The sequence below is a fragment of the Penicillium vulpinum genome, assembly GCF_028829585.1.
Source record: "Penicillium vulpinum strain IBT 29486 chromosome Unknown utg000004l_segment0_segment0, whole genome shotgun sequence".
Taxonomy (NCBI): Eukaryota; Fungi; Ascomycota; class Eurotiomycetes; order Eurotiales; family Aspergillaceae; genus Penicillium; species Penicillium vulpinum.
The window spans coordinates 5852180-5867901 of NW_026643244.1; the positions used below are offsets into that span (position 1 = coordinate 5852180).

General features: G+C 48.1%; 5 protein-coding genes across 5 annotated transcripts; 3 read left to right on the plus strand and 2 right to left on the minus strand.

Moving 5' to 3' along the window:
• Positions 1–951: 951 nt before the first annotated feature.
• On the minus strand, positions 952–3608 carry N7479_010690 (AP-3 complex subunit beta; the record flags this gene model as incomplete). Its single annotated transcript, XM_057258381.1, has 3 exons — positions 952–3282; positions 3345–3502; positions 3569–3608. 3 exons carry the CDS (start codon positions 3606–3608, stop codon positions 952–954), a joined length of 2529 nt encoding a protein of 842 aa, XP_057105839.1.
• A 301-nt stretch (positions 3609–3909) lies between these two features.
• Positions 3910–4551, plus strand: N7479_010691 (uncharacterized protein; the record flags this gene model as incomplete). The annotated part of the gene is made up of 1 exon (XM_057258382.1): positions 3910–4551. One exon carries the CDS (start codon positions 3910–3912, stop codon positions 4549–4551), a length of 642 nt encoding a protein of 213 aa, XP_057105840.1.
• A 146-nt stretch (positions 4552–4697) lies between these two features.
• nuf2 (kinetochore-associated Ndc80 complex subunit NUF2) lies at positions 4698–6274 on the minus strand (the record flags this gene model as incomplete). The annotated part of the gene is made up of 4 exons (XM_057258383.1): positions 4698–4811; positions 4866–5780; positions 5845–6105; positions 6155–6274. 4 exons carry the CDS (start codon positions 6272–6274, stop codon positions 4698–4700), a joined length of 1410 nt encoding a protein of 469 aa, XP_057105841.1.
• Positions 6275–6516: 242 nt separating this feature from the next.
• On the plus strand, positions 6517–10341 carry N7479_010693 (translation initiation factor eIF2B subunit alpha; the record flags this gene model as incomplete). The annotated part of the gene is made up of 3 exons (XM_057258384.1): positions 6517–6566; positions 6620–7599; positions 10157–10341. The coding sequence occupies 3 exons, from the start codon at positions 6517–6519 to the stop codon at positions 10339–10341; spliced, it is 1215 nt and encodes a 404-aa protein (XP_057105842.1).
• A 2263-nt stretch (positions 10342–12604) lies between these two features.
• Positions 12605–14878, plus strand: N7479_010694 (uncharacterized protein; the record flags this gene model as incomplete). The annotated part of the gene is made up of 1 exon (XM_057258385.1): positions 12605–14878. The coding sequence occupies one exon, from the start codon at positions 12605–12607 to the stop codon at positions 14876–14878; it is 2274 nt and encodes a 757-aa protein (XP_057105843.1).
• Positions 14879–15722: the final 844 nt, after the last annotated feature.

The window sequence follows — 15722 nt, forward strand, 5'->3', positions numbered from 1 at the left end:
GCGTTGTGATGATTCTCCCCGCTTTCTTAACGAAGGATTGCCTGCAGAGTAGAGTAGTTCGGAGAATGTTGATAAAACGTATCTCCTCGGCCACTATAGAGACGGAATCTTCTTGGGGGGCTGACATGCCTATAGAAAAGTGAAGGTTAGTATAACTTGCTAGTACCACGAAGTAACGGAAGGGATCTATCAAGTTAAATGAAGAAGTGTATTTTAGCATATAAATGGATTAGAGTTCAAGGGAGAAAAACTGGGGGGTTTATGGTGAAAGGAAAATGAGAGGTTTTTATATTCACCTAAATAATAAGAAGTGTTATTCCCACTAGGCAAGTTTGCCTACAACATACTAGTAAATTTCTCATTTGCCTTCACTATTTAGATGCAGAGTCCCGCATCATTATGCGCGATATATTACAGCGCGACCAGTTGCAAATTGGTCTGGATATGCATGCAGGTCACCATCGACTACTTATGCAACTCTGTTGAGCGCCATGATCCAGTTTCCCCCTAAATCCCTTGCGTCTCCTATTCAGATTGTCATATATAGTTCCAATGATCAGAGATCCTGCACGTCATCCTTCTCTAATACACTGGTCCTTACTACCATGCGCCATTCACTCGTCACTTACTTGATAACTTTTTTGAGAAGCACAGAGCCGAATATTGTAAGATATCGTCAAGCTGTAGGTGTAAAGAGGCACAAGAGAGACAACACAAACAGCCTGGAGAATTCCCAGCCCCCGCCTCAGAAACTAAAAGACTGTAGTTATTCCTGTGTACATAAGCTCTCCAGGATCAAGGATATATATCCGACAACCTTCTAAGCATCTACGCTAGGTACCGAAACCACTCTAGAGACATCATTCAAAATCATTTTCTCATATTTTCAATATACCCAAAAGGTTGTCCAATAAGCCAACATCTATACACGTGACCATCATTCGAACAAGTTCAATGAAGCAACTGCCGTGCCTCTTTATTCACAGCTTCAGTCTCAGAATCAGTCTCTTCTTCAGAGTCATCTTCCTCCTCTGAGCCAGACTCTTCTTCCGAGTCCGTCTCCTCTTCCTCTGAATCCGTTTCGCCTTCCTCGGAATCTGTTTCAGACTCCGTCTCGGTTTCCTCCTCCTCCTCCTCCTCCTCTTGTAGCCACTGGTCAAGAGTCTTCTTCCCGGCCGGGTCTATAGGCATAGCCGGACTATTTCGGCTTGGAACAGAAGTGGGTTTGTGCTCACGAAGTGCTTTATCGAGGCGGTCACCTGCAGTCAGAGAAGTGGTGTTGCTGGATGTATCTAATTTCACATCTTCAGTGCGGAGATTGGGGTTGGGCTCTTGGCCTGGCTCAACCCAGTCTGGGATATTCGTGTAGCCTCGAATTCCGTGGTAACCAGCGTCGGGGCCGACAACAAGAGTGGTAGAGCCGATTAGCAAGTCTTTGCGCGTCTCAGATGGGCTGGGGGCGTGGGGGACGGGCTTTGGTGCCAGGAGAAGGAGGTTGGCAAGTTGGGTGGAAGACGGCGTTTCCAAGAGGTTTTTGTAGAGACGTGCTCGATCACGTAAATCGTAGGATGTGTCATATCGTGCGAGAAGGAGGATATACCGCCATAATAACGTAATACGGTCTTCGGTGGCTTCTTCTGTTTCCTTCGTTTCAGTCCCCTCAGTTTTTTGACGGCTTTCGTCCTCCTCTTCATTTCGCTCCGCATCTTGCGGTTCATCATCCCTATTGTCATTCCATTCGTTGTGGAACTCTTGTTGGGGTTTGGCGGGGGCTTCGGGAGATGGCGGCGATGCAACTTGTTCCGGCTGTTCTTTTGGTGGATTCTGCAAGAGATGGTGTAAATACACCTTGGCACCGAGGAGAACAATCTGCTGCTTGACAATTTCCATCTCATCTGCGAACCCTTTGATCAAAACGCGGAGGACATCGGGCGCGATATTGTGCTCTGGGTCAATTCCAGCGAACTCGCCAACCAACCAGACAATGGTAGCTCGTGCATCTGGATGGGTTGTTGAAGCTAGGTTTTTAACGAGCTGGAGGACAGTATTTTTATGTGAGGCTGGATCTTGTTGGATCAAGTGACGAATAACAGTCAGCGACTCTGACACGAGGTTGCCGTCTGGACTAGATATCTGGCCTAGAAGGATCCGTAGGCACATGCCTGCGGTACTTGTATCCCCTTGCGCACAGCGCCCAATAGCTCGGACACTCTCTCGTACTAGCTCAGGATCTGTACCTTTGGAGAAGTGCTCCAGTTCGCTGATTATGACTCCCTTCCAGTGTCTTCCACAATGCGGGAACAAGATGGTGAGCACCTCCAGTTTGAGGCGCCAGATATGCGGTGGGTCGTTGGCGTGGACAAGGAAATGGGCCGTGTACTTCGCGAAAGGCTTGGGGGCCCTTAAAGCAACGGCAACAATATTGTACAGAGCGATGAGTTGCATATCCCGAGGGCTTCGTAGAAGAGCCACAAGGGGACCAACTGCTGACGCAATATATTCTGGTGGAGCAAGGTAAAGGAAACAACGGACAACGCTGACAATGACAGCGGAGTTTCGGCTCTGCAGTAGAATCTTGCAAGCTCGGAGTAGAAGTTCAAGATCAGGGTCTATTACCGAAACTTCATACTCTTCGGCATCATTTTGCTCCTGCTGCTGATTTTCATTGTCGTAGAATGCCTCTGGGGCTGTGCGCTTAACCTTCTGAGTTCGGCGAGGGAAACATTTTCGTGCATAAAATGTCAACAGACGCAAAGTTGCTAGCTGGCCCCATTCATCCATATCAGCCAGCTTCTTGACTAAGCTGCGATAGTGTTTATGGATTAGGCCAATCTCATCCGGACACAGATCCAAGAATGCTGCGACTGTGGGGCCAACGACGAAGTATTGAGAATCACCCAAAAGTGTCTCAAGATATCCCATCAGTTGTGGCAATGTGTTGGGGTCCAGACGATAACATTTTGGAATAGCCAAAGCGGCCGCTTTGCGCACGTGTGGACTCATATCCCCACATCCTCTCTTGATGGCCAGCGACACAATCTGGCTGATCACCGGAACCCGGATCCCCGACATAGTCCGAAGCGCCATTGTTCGAACCTGTGGGCTTGAATCGGTCAGCGATTTCTGGATCGTGTTGATGGATAGTAGTGCCAGATCCGGCTCCGCCTCCGCATGATGGACCAAGTAGATGTAAACCAATTTCTTGACTTCGAGGTTGGCGCTAGACACATTCTTGACAACTGCTGAAAAGAAAGTAAGGGAGGGCTCGGACCGGTACATCAACTATAACAGCAAATTAAGTCAGCCATTGCCGTTTCCATAATTCTTGTTCATGGTCCCCGTACCGAGATGACCCTCCGCATTCCATCCAGGACTTCCCGCTCATGGCGACTGTCAAGGAGCTTCTTGATGTGTGCGGGGCTGTATGTTCGCGAGGTATAGTCGGTCCCTGAGGTCCGATTGATAGCAGCGGACTGGGCAGCCTCTAATGTGAGCTCTCGAGCTATGCGCACAGTGACGTTCCACGGTCAGTTCAGGCCAAAGCGGATTGCAACTCAACCTGACATACCTGTTTCCAGCATCGAGGATATCCTGGAAATTGTTTCCATCTTTCCAGTCTCTGAGCGCCCAGTCCAAGGGCTTTGGGTAAGTCGAAGGAAATGGGTGAGAGAGAGGGGGGAGGAAAGGCGGAGCAGCTCCGCGGAAGTGAGGTGGATGATGCCGCAACTCTTCGTCCGCTTTCGATCTGCAACGTTCTACTCTACTTTATACACCACACCTGACTCAATATCCACGACCACCATGGCTTTTTGTGGTTGACAGATTATGAGTTGAAGGATGAAATGATTCATTTCTTGTTCATCATCTCAGAGGGGCAATAAGTCGGGGCTACAACAGTTATCTGAAGCAATGACACCAACATTCACGATCGCTCACTGCGATTTGGTGTCAGATCTCCTGCAGCAATTACTCAAAGGCAATTCAGACACTCACCTCATCGTCTGTGCAACCAGATCCGAGTTTCTGGTGCAACTTACAGCAGCCATTCGCTCACAGCGTGCTGATCCAGACACTGCCGCAAGACATGACCTGCTTACAAAAACTATCGGGCTGCTTGCACGGTCCAGCAAAATACAGCTGGCATTCTGCCCGAGTTTAGAGAGTCTTCGGGCATATCTTGCCATTTTTAGTCCCGCTGTCGGAGCGGCTACCGAGGACGGATCACTTTCCCATGATCGACACCTCCTTGCTGTCCTTGATATGATGGCGTTGCATGTTACGACTTCGGAATTCTCAGCACAGGGACTTTCAAGAACACTTGCTTCTGTCGTTGAGGCTTCCTCTAGGATGGGGATGGATCTCCGGCTTTATGAGTGCATGGATGCTCTAAGCCCTTCAAGTGCTGTTCGGGGAGGAAAGCTATGGGATGTGAACGTTCCCTTACTGAATGGGTCAGTTCGAATACGATCAGACCAAAATACCTGGGGTGGACGAGGTGTTACCGTGAGACGGGTTGCCGAACGCTGGTTTGAATTTGACCAGAACCATTGAACTGGGAGAAAATGAAATAACGCTTAATGCTAAAATCAGATATGATATTGTAACATAATAAAACGCCTGAGAATGAATTGTACCGTCCGGGTATCCTGTAGCTGACCGCTAAACTCCTGTTTCGTACATAAATGACAACTGATTGATCATAGAGACTTCTCCATCTCTGTCATGTACAGCTTGATATGTGACTCTAGCTTTAGGTACTGGTCGTGAGCTGACTGAATCTCGCTCTCAATGTTCTCCTTCAAGTCGACCATCTAGAACAGTGTGTTAGCAATAGACCATCCCTTATGACACAGGGTAAAAGATACCTTCTTCTCTGTCTGTTCAATGCGAATGCGTCTCCGCTCCATGTCACGTTGTTTGTCCGCACGTTCCTCGCGGAGTTGTTTTTGAATATTTCGGAGCTCTTCCATGCGTGCCTGCGCAAATTCGGCTTTCTCCTGTGCATTTTTCTGAAGTGCCTCGATACGCTCGACCCAACGGGCGAGTTGACGCCGTAAGAGCTTCTCAGTCTGCTCGACCTCGCGGACGCTGTTCCCCCTATCCGAGATAGCCTCTGCGGTTCTAGCAGCGCGGGACTCCTCTTCATCCTCTTTTTGCATTTCAGCTGCAATGTCATCGAGCAATTTAACACATCCCTGCACATCGTTGGAAACCACGGTGAACGTATCTGAGGAGGTCTGCAGTGCACGTGCCCGCCTCTCCATCGCATCAATGGAGGCTTTTTCGCGTATCAAATTCTCGGATAGTTCAGCCAGTGAAGACTGGAGGGTAGCCGGAGACTCGAGCACATAAGGCCGCAGTTTCTCCGCTTCTTGACGAGAACGGACAGTTCGTTCGGTTTTCTCTTCCAACTGCTGCTGCCGCCGAGCTCTTTCCGTTTTAACTCGATCCAGTGTTTCTGCGACTCGGGATTGCTCTCGACCCAGTTCTAATAACCGCGCCTTGAGCGCGTCGTTTCGGGAAACTTTCTCCCTCACATGCGCTTCATTGGATTGGAGATCCTGTCGCATCTCCCTCAGCCTTAATTCCATCTCCTGGTTTTCCGCAAGAAGTTCGTCAATGCGCGATTTCGTTTTCTCTGTCTTATTAAAGTGCTCGTCGATCACAGGTGTTTGCGATTCTCGGAATCGAACAAAGTTGATCAAGTACGAGAAGATTTTGACGAGTCGCTCATGCGTCGGTCTGGTCAGGTCTGTGAAGGTAAAGTCGTTGACACCACACTATTTGGTACCAGAAGCATTAGCATACTGTTCAGAGTTTCTGTGGCTAGAGGTGAGCAATTACCTCCGCCAATAGCTTTCGGAGCATCATGAAGAAACCCATGAGGTTGCGAGTGTCATTGGGAACTATATCAGGGTAGTCGCCGCAGATATCTTCTGCAGCTGCATGCATCGCGGGCTCCACTGTCTCCCGGGTCGTGTTCATGAGCAGTTCTGCGAACCATTCAAATACCATCTGGATTTGCTGGGCGTTTGGTTTAGCCAGGTCGGCGAGCGTAAACGGTATACCGATATCGTTGATGCATCCTGCGATCTCTTTATCGGGCTAATTTATGTTAGTATTAGACGCAAACTCCAGCAAAAATCAAGCTCACCAGGCGCATGAGGGCGTCATTCTCGTCTTCCTTCTTACGACCTCGACCGTGGTTTTGGGTGCCTTGGAATTGCTGGCTCATACGGCTGTTATATCCCATCGCGGCTGAATTGCGCGACATGATAGTCTGGGAACCTTTCACCAGGTAAGGGGCTTATTCCAAAGTTGACGAAGGGGATAGGCTAATTGTTGTTGATTGGGGTCGATTGTTTACTTGGAGACGATCCAATCCCGCACACCGCCCGATCTGGGTTAGTGCCTGGAGGGGCATTATGCAAACCAGGCAAACATAGAATTCATGACTCTTTCTCTTCCTTCTACGTTGCTTTGTTCTCACTTACACATCCTCCACACTCAAACGTCATGGCTTCTACAAATTCAGACGCGGCGGTGGCCGATACTAAACCATTTGAGTAAGTAAAATGCGCTCCCTCGAAGCCCTCGTACCTGCTCACCGTTCCTTCAGCATTGTCGCAACCTACAATGAACTCCTCAGCTCCGATGCCGACCTCACTATGCCTATCGCGGCCATTGAAGCTCTGGTGCTTCTTCTCACACAGTCAGCCTCTTCGACGATATCAGAGACCTTGGATCTACTCGAAAAGTCTACCGCGCACCTGAAACGATCTATTCCCAACCCTATCGGTCTCTCTGCCGGAACCGATCTTTTCCAACGATACCTGATTACCACACTACAACGCCCTGGACAGCTAGGCCCTGCAGGCGATTTCAAAGCCATCCGCACACATCTCTTGTCAAACGGACGGCTGTTTATCCGACGTGCCAAGGAAAGCCGAGACAAAATCGCATCATTCGGCCGCGGCTTCATTCGCGATGGCAGCACCATCCTCACAAACGGTGGCTCCCGAGCTGTCGCAGCCCTATTGCAAAAGGCCGCAGATGATGAAGGCGGCCATTCCGCTGTGCGTTTCCGTGTTATCTACGTTCTGTCTTCGACCTCCCAGGATTGCAACCACCCGAATGAAGAACCTGAGGGTATGGAAACAGTCCGTGCTTTGAGATCAAAGGGTGTGCCAGTTGCAACAATTCCAGAGTCCGCGGTGGCATATTCTCTCGGCAAGGCTGATATGGTTATTGTGGGTGCGGAGGGTGTGGTGGAGAACGGAGGCATCGTGTCTCGCATGGGAACCTACCAGATTGGTCTCCTCGCCAAGGCTATTGGGAAACCATTCTACGTGGTAGCAGAGAGCCACAAGTTTGTTCGCTTGTACCCTCTTGGTCAGTACGACCTGCCAATTGAGCAACAGGTTGTTGAGTTCAAGTCCGAGGAAGACCTTGCAGAGGACTGCAAGCCGCAGTCCATCGCTGACACAAACGGAGACACCTCAATCAAGCTCCCCCTCTGCGACTCAGTTGATTTCACTCCCCCTCGCCTGATCTCCGCACTCATCACAGATAGCGGTGTCTTGACGCCCAGTGCTGTCAGTGAGGAATTGATCAAAATCTGGTTCTGAAGGAAACACTATGTTGGAGCAGAGCCTTTTCTTTTGTGAATATCCCAATCGGCTACTAAAAGAGTTTCATCAAGATGGTATGGCGGGGAATAATCTAATGCGACATCTGCATTTCATATGGCCCTTCCATGTGAAAGGATCATCTGAGGCGAACAAGACGGAACTGCCACTCTTCACGCCTCTAAATCCAACGTGGATATCTGTCACATATATCCAGTGTGCAGCACAAATATAAGCTGCAGGGACGCGGGCAATCACACCCTTCTATTCCTGTCATCGAACACCTCGGTATTGATAGACATGGATATGAAATGGCTTTCAAGCTTTCAATTGGGGTGGTTCTTGTCTTAACAAAAGGCTGATTGAACGCAAAAAGTAATTTTTAAAAAAATGTGAATCTCAAGTCTTTTAAACAAGGTACAGAAATGTACATAATCTCGTCTCCCATGGTATCAAACGCCTTCGACAAAGCCATGCAGTCGTCATCATCAATAACCATCAAATACTCTGGTTGTAGAACCCCTTCGCAGTCTCATATGTTGAACATTTTGTATGGAACCTGTACATGGATAGGTTCTTTCTCTAGGCCCAGTAGGCCTAGAGATAATCAGCCATATCTCTTCACCTCTCAGTTCATCAGAAGAATAAATCGTAAAAATAGTCGTGTATCATAGCTCAGGGACGGGCAATCGAACCTCTCCAAAACCGCACATTGCCAATGCGCAGCCAAGCATGGAAAGAATTCGTTCGATCACAAGGCAGAATTTAGACCGAGGCACAGCCGTCTGTCCCCTGACTTGCCTATCACACCAAAAACCTCAATTGGCAATGCGGTTGGCGATAATATACCATTCCTGCGTTTGCATCGCAGCGAACGCATACAGCAGCAAGTAACCGAGAGCCACAAATATCCACAATTCTATCATGTTTGAAGGATTCCAGAAAGTCGGTGAAGAGTGGGACGTTTATGTAGGCGTAATGAGAAAGGGATCAAGGGTGTCAGGCGACCAGGACGATGGGGTTGAGATATGTGATGCCAGCGTTTGGTCGGATGTATCGTCTCTGGTATGGATGAGTGTTTCAAAGAGGTTCGGGACGATGACAGATTCTCTGTTAGAACACATAGGAAATAGAAAGACGGAGTGACTATTCATTCCATGAGATCTTATGCTCCCCGGACATTTTAAACATAGCCAGACCGACACTTGACAGGTTCTGATTTAAAAAATTTAACTGGCACTCTTCCTTCCGGGTTCTTCCACCCAATACGATCCGAGGCTTGGGTTGTCTATTCCGTCCATTAAAACCCCTTGTCAAGGCATGGGACTACACCTACAGATGCGGGGTTCTTGGAAGATTATTACTTCATGTGGTCTCCATTCCTAGAGATATCAGGATCGTGAAACAGTGGTTCTAGACTTATTTGTGTGCAATTCCGGGGATTTCCTGTTCGAGCGATGGATCGCCAGATCCATCACGGATGTTGGACATATTAGGGCATGGAAACGGGAGAGATTCGAGAATTTAGCCTATTTTTCCAATTCGGACTATGTTCTGTTGAAAATTGTTTGGAGATTCCACTCATTACTTACATACGCGTCTTGCATTCTTGTGCATTATCCCTGTAGCTTTGCGGGGGAATATCAAGCAAGTGATATAGAACTGCACATCAAACATATCACAAGGGCCTGACATGGCTGCTTGACGAACTTTAATCACGAAAGTATCTAAGGAACCTCGAGCAGTACAGTGTACAATATCCCTAGTTATAGAAAAGTCAGCTGTACAGTTTATGCTTTTGCCACCTTTTCATCTTTCTAGGTGTAAAACTGAGGAGGAGAATATTTCATTAAGAACAAGTCCTGAGGGTATCTAAGAAGATATACTACCAAAAAGCTACCAAAAACGACATAATAAGGCTGCATAAGCGGCCGGTTATACTCCGTACTTTTTCTCGCTATGCAGTGTTGAAGTTATATATGATTGTAAGCCCCATAAGCATAAGCAAGACTATTTATATATTTTGATTACGGCCCTGGATCCCCCAAACAGAAATGGATCACCATTAGAACTTGCATCAAAATCGTATCACTTGATAGCAAAAATAGGATCTAAGCTGCCTCGCCGAGAACACCTGGAACAACCGGAAGTTTCAAGTGACCACATCATTGGAGCAGCTGCATGTTGACCGAACGCCCTGAACTCTGAGTGCTCTACTCCATACAATATACCGAGTCACTTGTTTACCTTCAGATCGAAGAAGATCAACAAAAACCAAAGTATCTCGTCATGCCCCACAAGATCCAACCCCGCTCTCCGGTCCCTACCCAAACACCCCCAACCTCATCTCTAAGAGAAACCCTGAGAATTACACTCCAAAAGTAGTCTAGGCTACTCAAACGAACTACGCCTGCACGCGAGAAGATCCAACGGCCGTCCGACAGATACCAGCCACCCCCGCTCCTTGTGCCCACACGCCTTACCGTTGACAACACTCAAAATCATGGATGCCCAACTGCGAACGACAGGCTCCGAGCTCCAGCATAAGCTCCACCTAGGATCCGAGACCCAGGGTTCCGGTCCGCAGTCTACATCCGATGCCCACTGCCACAGCGGCTGGTCTATCAGGCGCCTTCTGAGCCGACGCGGGAGCCGCAACTACAGCGTTCTGGAGCGGGAACCGAATCGGCTGAGGAAGCGCATGAACACCTGAGTTTCCACAACTGGAGAAACCATCCTGTTTTAATTGGAGGCGGTGATAATACCGGCACTTGGTCTGGGGCGAATCTGGTTAGCGTCAGAGTTGGGGGGACATATCCCATCGAGTTTCGCCGTTTATTTCTATCCGGGGGTCACATGGAATGCGGGTCCGTCTTATTTTAATTTCGGCGTTTGTTTAGAATTGGCGGGAAGGGGCATTTTTTGGGAGGGAGTTTTGGGGGAGGATTCTGCGTTGTCTTTCAATCTTTTTTTGGACTGGTCAAATTGAGATCATACGTACTCTGTTAAAGTGCAAGTCATTGGCTGTGATCTTTGCTCTGGCCGACTTTTCTGTATCTTGCGGTGGCGGTTGCCTTCGTGGCGAATTCTCAATGGCTTGCCACGGTCCTTCCCAGGGTCTGATCTTTTACGGCCTGATCCAAGTATTGACTTGGGAGAAATTACTGTGTTTGGAATACGATGTCATTTCAAACAGTGCAATGTATAGAAATGTCTATGGAGAGCTGAAGAATAAGATCGGAAATAGGAACGGGACCATTGGTCGAATATTCCAAATGTTTATGAGCTTATGTTTTAGTGAAAACCAAAAAATTAAAATACCGAAATTTCACGGCTGTCTGCTCCTTGCATATTTCGTGGCTTTGTCAAACCCCTACTATACCCGATTTGCGATTGTCTCTGACCTGTACTTGGCATCTAAGACCGAACAGCGTTCTCCGCTGATCAGACATGGGAAAACTGAGCGGTCTACCGTTGTGATCAAAATGCAGGAACCATAGTGGAACAATCTGAGACTAAAAGTGGAGTTGGTATTATATTATTGTAAAGCCATGTTATATATTAGAAAGGCACGGAATATGGGATAAGAGAATCCAATATATGTGGCAGTATGGAGTATGGAATGCACATGTGGAAAATAGAGGCAAGGAGGGTGCTCTAGACAACAATAGACAATACGCTAGACAGTACTCTGTAGACACCCATCTAAGATGAACATTGAATTGAAATTAAATAACAGCGTTGGCACCTTACAATCCGTCGGATTCTCAATTGGATATCAGATATAATTAGCGTGCCCGTGTTCCGTAGTATGGAGTATGTCGTACTAGTTTAAATGACTTTGAACATATTGAATAGAACTAAGAAATGAATAGTAATATACAAAGTATAATAGGCAGCCGATTATAATTGGTACAATACTAATACTTATACTAGTAATCAATTGTAATCTATATCGTATAGAGAAGAAACCCAAATCCCCATAACCACTGGCCGATCAATTCCCCATTTTAGTATATGCTACTATTCTTCCTATAAGTAAATAATATGTATATTCTATGTATCAAATACTACATACTCCGTAAACCCTGCAGGCTTATGGCTAGTTTGAAGGTGCAGAAACTTTTCGACTATTGACGATCCTATAGGTTCAAGTGCTAGAAAGTGCGTAGGATCGACTCCATTCCCGTCAACCCAACGAAAGGTTACCGGACTCGGCTTGGGCTCCACCGGGCGTTTAAACGGTGGCTTGGCTTTCCCGCGTGAGAGTGCACGAGGGTCAAGGGTAAATGCAGTTATGAAGTTGTACAGGGTTATAAGATTACATTAGATATTACTTACCTATACGAAGTAGGTATATAGCTATATACATAATATGATATACACACTATTGTAATGTCAATCTAGTAAATATAAACAAAATGCGTCATTCTGGAGAACCAAGTGGATATATCTTCTTCCCCACAGGTCCAACTGCCAATTTCCAAAAATCTAGGCTCTGTGTGACTGTTTAACGAGATTTGCATATACAATTTAGGGCCAAGGTACCAGGTACCAGTGCAACTGTACAAAATAAAACATACTAGCATAATAAGATCCTATACAGTACTTCGTAGTAGGCAAAATAAAATATATAAAAAAAGACCAGGGAATGCCAAGTCTTTCTTTTGTCATTAGAAAATAAGGCCCTTTTTTGGATTTCCCTTGCCATTTTCTTTTTCTGCCTTTCGGTTTTCCTGTTTCATTCCTTTCTTTCCTCTTCCTCCTTTCCCTCTTTCCCTCTGAATCTCTCAACTTTTACAACTTCCTTACTCTATCCAACCCCGTGACTCTTGATGATGACTATGTCCTTACCCTGACTTCTAGTCACTTCAACTCTCCTTTCCACCCTCCATGATTTCAGCCATTCTGTTGCGCCACACCGATAACGATAACTGATATCCCACTTGTTCCTGGGCTTGTGCCCCAAAAGTGCCATGGCGATATGGCCCTTTAATCGCAAGAGCAAGCGGCACACAATCCAAGTGACCGGTGCCGAAGCTGCTGACCTTCACTCTTCGTTTGCCGAACCTACTGTTGAGCCCACCTTGGGCCGCAAATCTTCCAAACGACAAAGCAACCGGACGTCACGGGCGGAGGCTACGGACAGCCGGCGTAGCTCGGCACGAGGACTGCCAAATCGACCTGTCTCATCTCTAGACCGCTCTGCTTCCCTCACCGACCAGTCACGGAACCCTCCACGCGACCCGCCACTCTCAAGAACAGGTTCCCTGCTGAGGCGGAAACCAAGCCAAAATGCAAATGTTCCGAATAAACTACGGCGAAAGCTGAGCAAGCGCAAAGCAAACGAGATCATGCGCGAGCGTGAAATTCGTCTTCTCTCCTCCACCCCCATCGATATCCCTCATCATACGACAACTGCCAGTGCAGATTATGCACTGGAAAAACGCCGCCGAAAGGCAAATGGTAGGCGTGCCGACCGGTATATGTCTGACATCAGCCTCTCTATCCGTGACTCCGCCACATCCTCTACGTCCGACATGTCCGACCCATACACTTACAAAGTCAACGCTTTTGCCGCCTTGACCCCACGCCCCATCGTTCGTTACGTGGAAGCACCTCGCCTGCAGACCGCCAGAAGCACTAACCAACCCGTCCCTGCCCGACAGGACAAAGATAGGCTTCAGGGCCTGACCATGTCCGACCAGGATTTCTATTATTCTAAGCGACGAGTCAATGAACTCGCTGACTCATTAGATGCCGGGGCCTTGAGAGAGCTGCTGGACCGTGATCGTCGCCGCCGGGAGAAGAGACAGGTCGACGAGCAGGAACGACTTCGGCGTAAACTGCAAGAGAGGGCTGATGCTCAACAGGCAGAGGAACAAAAGGTCCAGGTCGCCACCGAGCCCGTCCCCGAGCCTGTACCGGAACCCGAAACCGAAGTCGCTCAACCAGAGCCGTCCGTGGCTAAAGTCGCTGAACCTGAGAACTTTGTCTCGAACGAAGAGACCACCGCCCCTCAAGTTGATGAACCAATGGCTGTCGTACCGGAGCATGGATCGTGGTTGCTGGGAGCTTCCAAGGGCAGCGAGAACACTGGACGCGAATCACGGGAAAGCTCTCACGCAGTGAGCAATATCGATGATAGTTCTGTTCGTGAGCGGAGATTGGCTCAACGCCCCAGCTTCGCCCTGTCACACGACATTACCATGTCCCGGACTACTCTTTCCCCATCCCAATCATCAGTTCGACATGGGCTAACTAGCCCAAGCCATTCGCAAACCTGTGGGTCGGATATCTCTAGAGGAGTTGACTCTGAACGCCGACTTTCCGAAACCAGCGGCCGCCGGGGCAATACCATCACTTCCCTGTTCAGGCGTGGTTCTTCGCGCCTCAAGCGGACATACAAAGAGCGATTCCACGACAGTACCCCGGAAGTCTCCAACGCCTCGCATGAATCTTTCTACAAAATTCACACTCAATCATCACCTCCTCCACCCTCGATTATCCCTCCGAGAATTCTAATGCCCACTGGGACCCTGATGCGCTCCCAATCCAAGTTCACCGAACACTTTGGCGATGAACCCCTGTCGCCTCCTGATTCCCGCCTACAGTCGCCAGATATCCCGGAAGAAGTTCTCCCGGAAGAGGTTCTGGAGCCATCCCTCGAGAGGGATGAGACTTTCTTGCGTGAACCAACACCCAGCCCCGGCGTGGACATCAAAAATCCGAACCGAAGCCACCATCGGTCGTGGGCTTCCGATAGTATTGACACCGAGGCCGACAACGTGCCACTTTCTCAATCTCTGGCTTCGATTGATTCCGAGGGATCTTGGATGTCAGGTCAGTTTTTCCGCCGGATGTCACAAAAGCCCAGCAGCCCAGTTCGGTCGAATTTGAACTCATTTGGCCGAGACTCGGTGGAACCCCCGGCAGATGCCCTAGAAGATGTTGAATCGCTAGATGAGTCCCGCCGTCAAAGCAGCAACATCCTTGGTGAGCCAGAGCTTGAAACGGAAGCCGCAGACAGCTCGGCAAGCAACCTTGCTGAAAGATGGCACAACGAAGTCGGCCGCCGCGCTGTTCTGGTGAACCCGGTGGTCCGTCCTAAGTCCACGCAAGGACTTCTTAGAGGATACTCTTCATTGACGCCCATCTCCGCAGAGGAAGATTATATTGTGGCGGAGACAACTCCCTCGGAACTGCAGCGCATCCCTAGCGCGAAAGCCGAAATTGGTTATGCCGAATAGACTGGATATTGGTGATCACCCATCGCCATTTAATAACCGTCCAACTGGATCTACCATCCACGATTGCCTCATTTATCTCCGTGTTATGGCGTGCCAGACGGGTAACATTGGCCCATCGACCATCGCCATGACTAACACACAATCTTCCACCCCCTTTGCCCCCTTCCCTTGTCACTTTCCTTTGTCAAAATATCCATCCGTAAGCCTCAGGTTTACCCTCTGGCTATCTGTACGATTCTGATATCCCCATTGCCCTGTAACCCATTATTGCCCCTGCGAGCTCGTCATTCTGATTCGATCTGTTGATACCCCCTCGTCGCCCCATGCTTTATCTTTACCATATGCATAAATCCTATTCCTTTTTGTTCTTGCTGTTGAATACATAACCAAGCCGATAAATTCTTATTCCCCTTCGAGCGCTTTTCTTCTTTGCACATAGTTGATGGCTCCTGGCCCTTTTTATCTACCCTTCCATTGCTGATATTAATAAGACATATTCTTTTCCAGGGTTGGCAATTTTTTGACTTCTGGATCAAGCATATATTTAGCCTATATTGAGATATATATAGTCATGAGGTGGCTTTTTTTTTTTGAGGCTTCTATTTCATGTATTTAGTAAAGTCCAGCAGCCATTACTGGCAATCTAATGTTACAGTCACCTATGATTTCTAATATTCATATATTTCCCTGCTCCTGGAAAATTGCTTTCCAAATTACCATATAAGAATTTGTTGATATATTAATATGTGCTATTATTGTATAATTGCCCGTATAGTGTGAAGATGGTAAATATTTGCTAACAGTTCCAGACTCCATCTTATTCGTAAGCGACTCCGGGACCCGA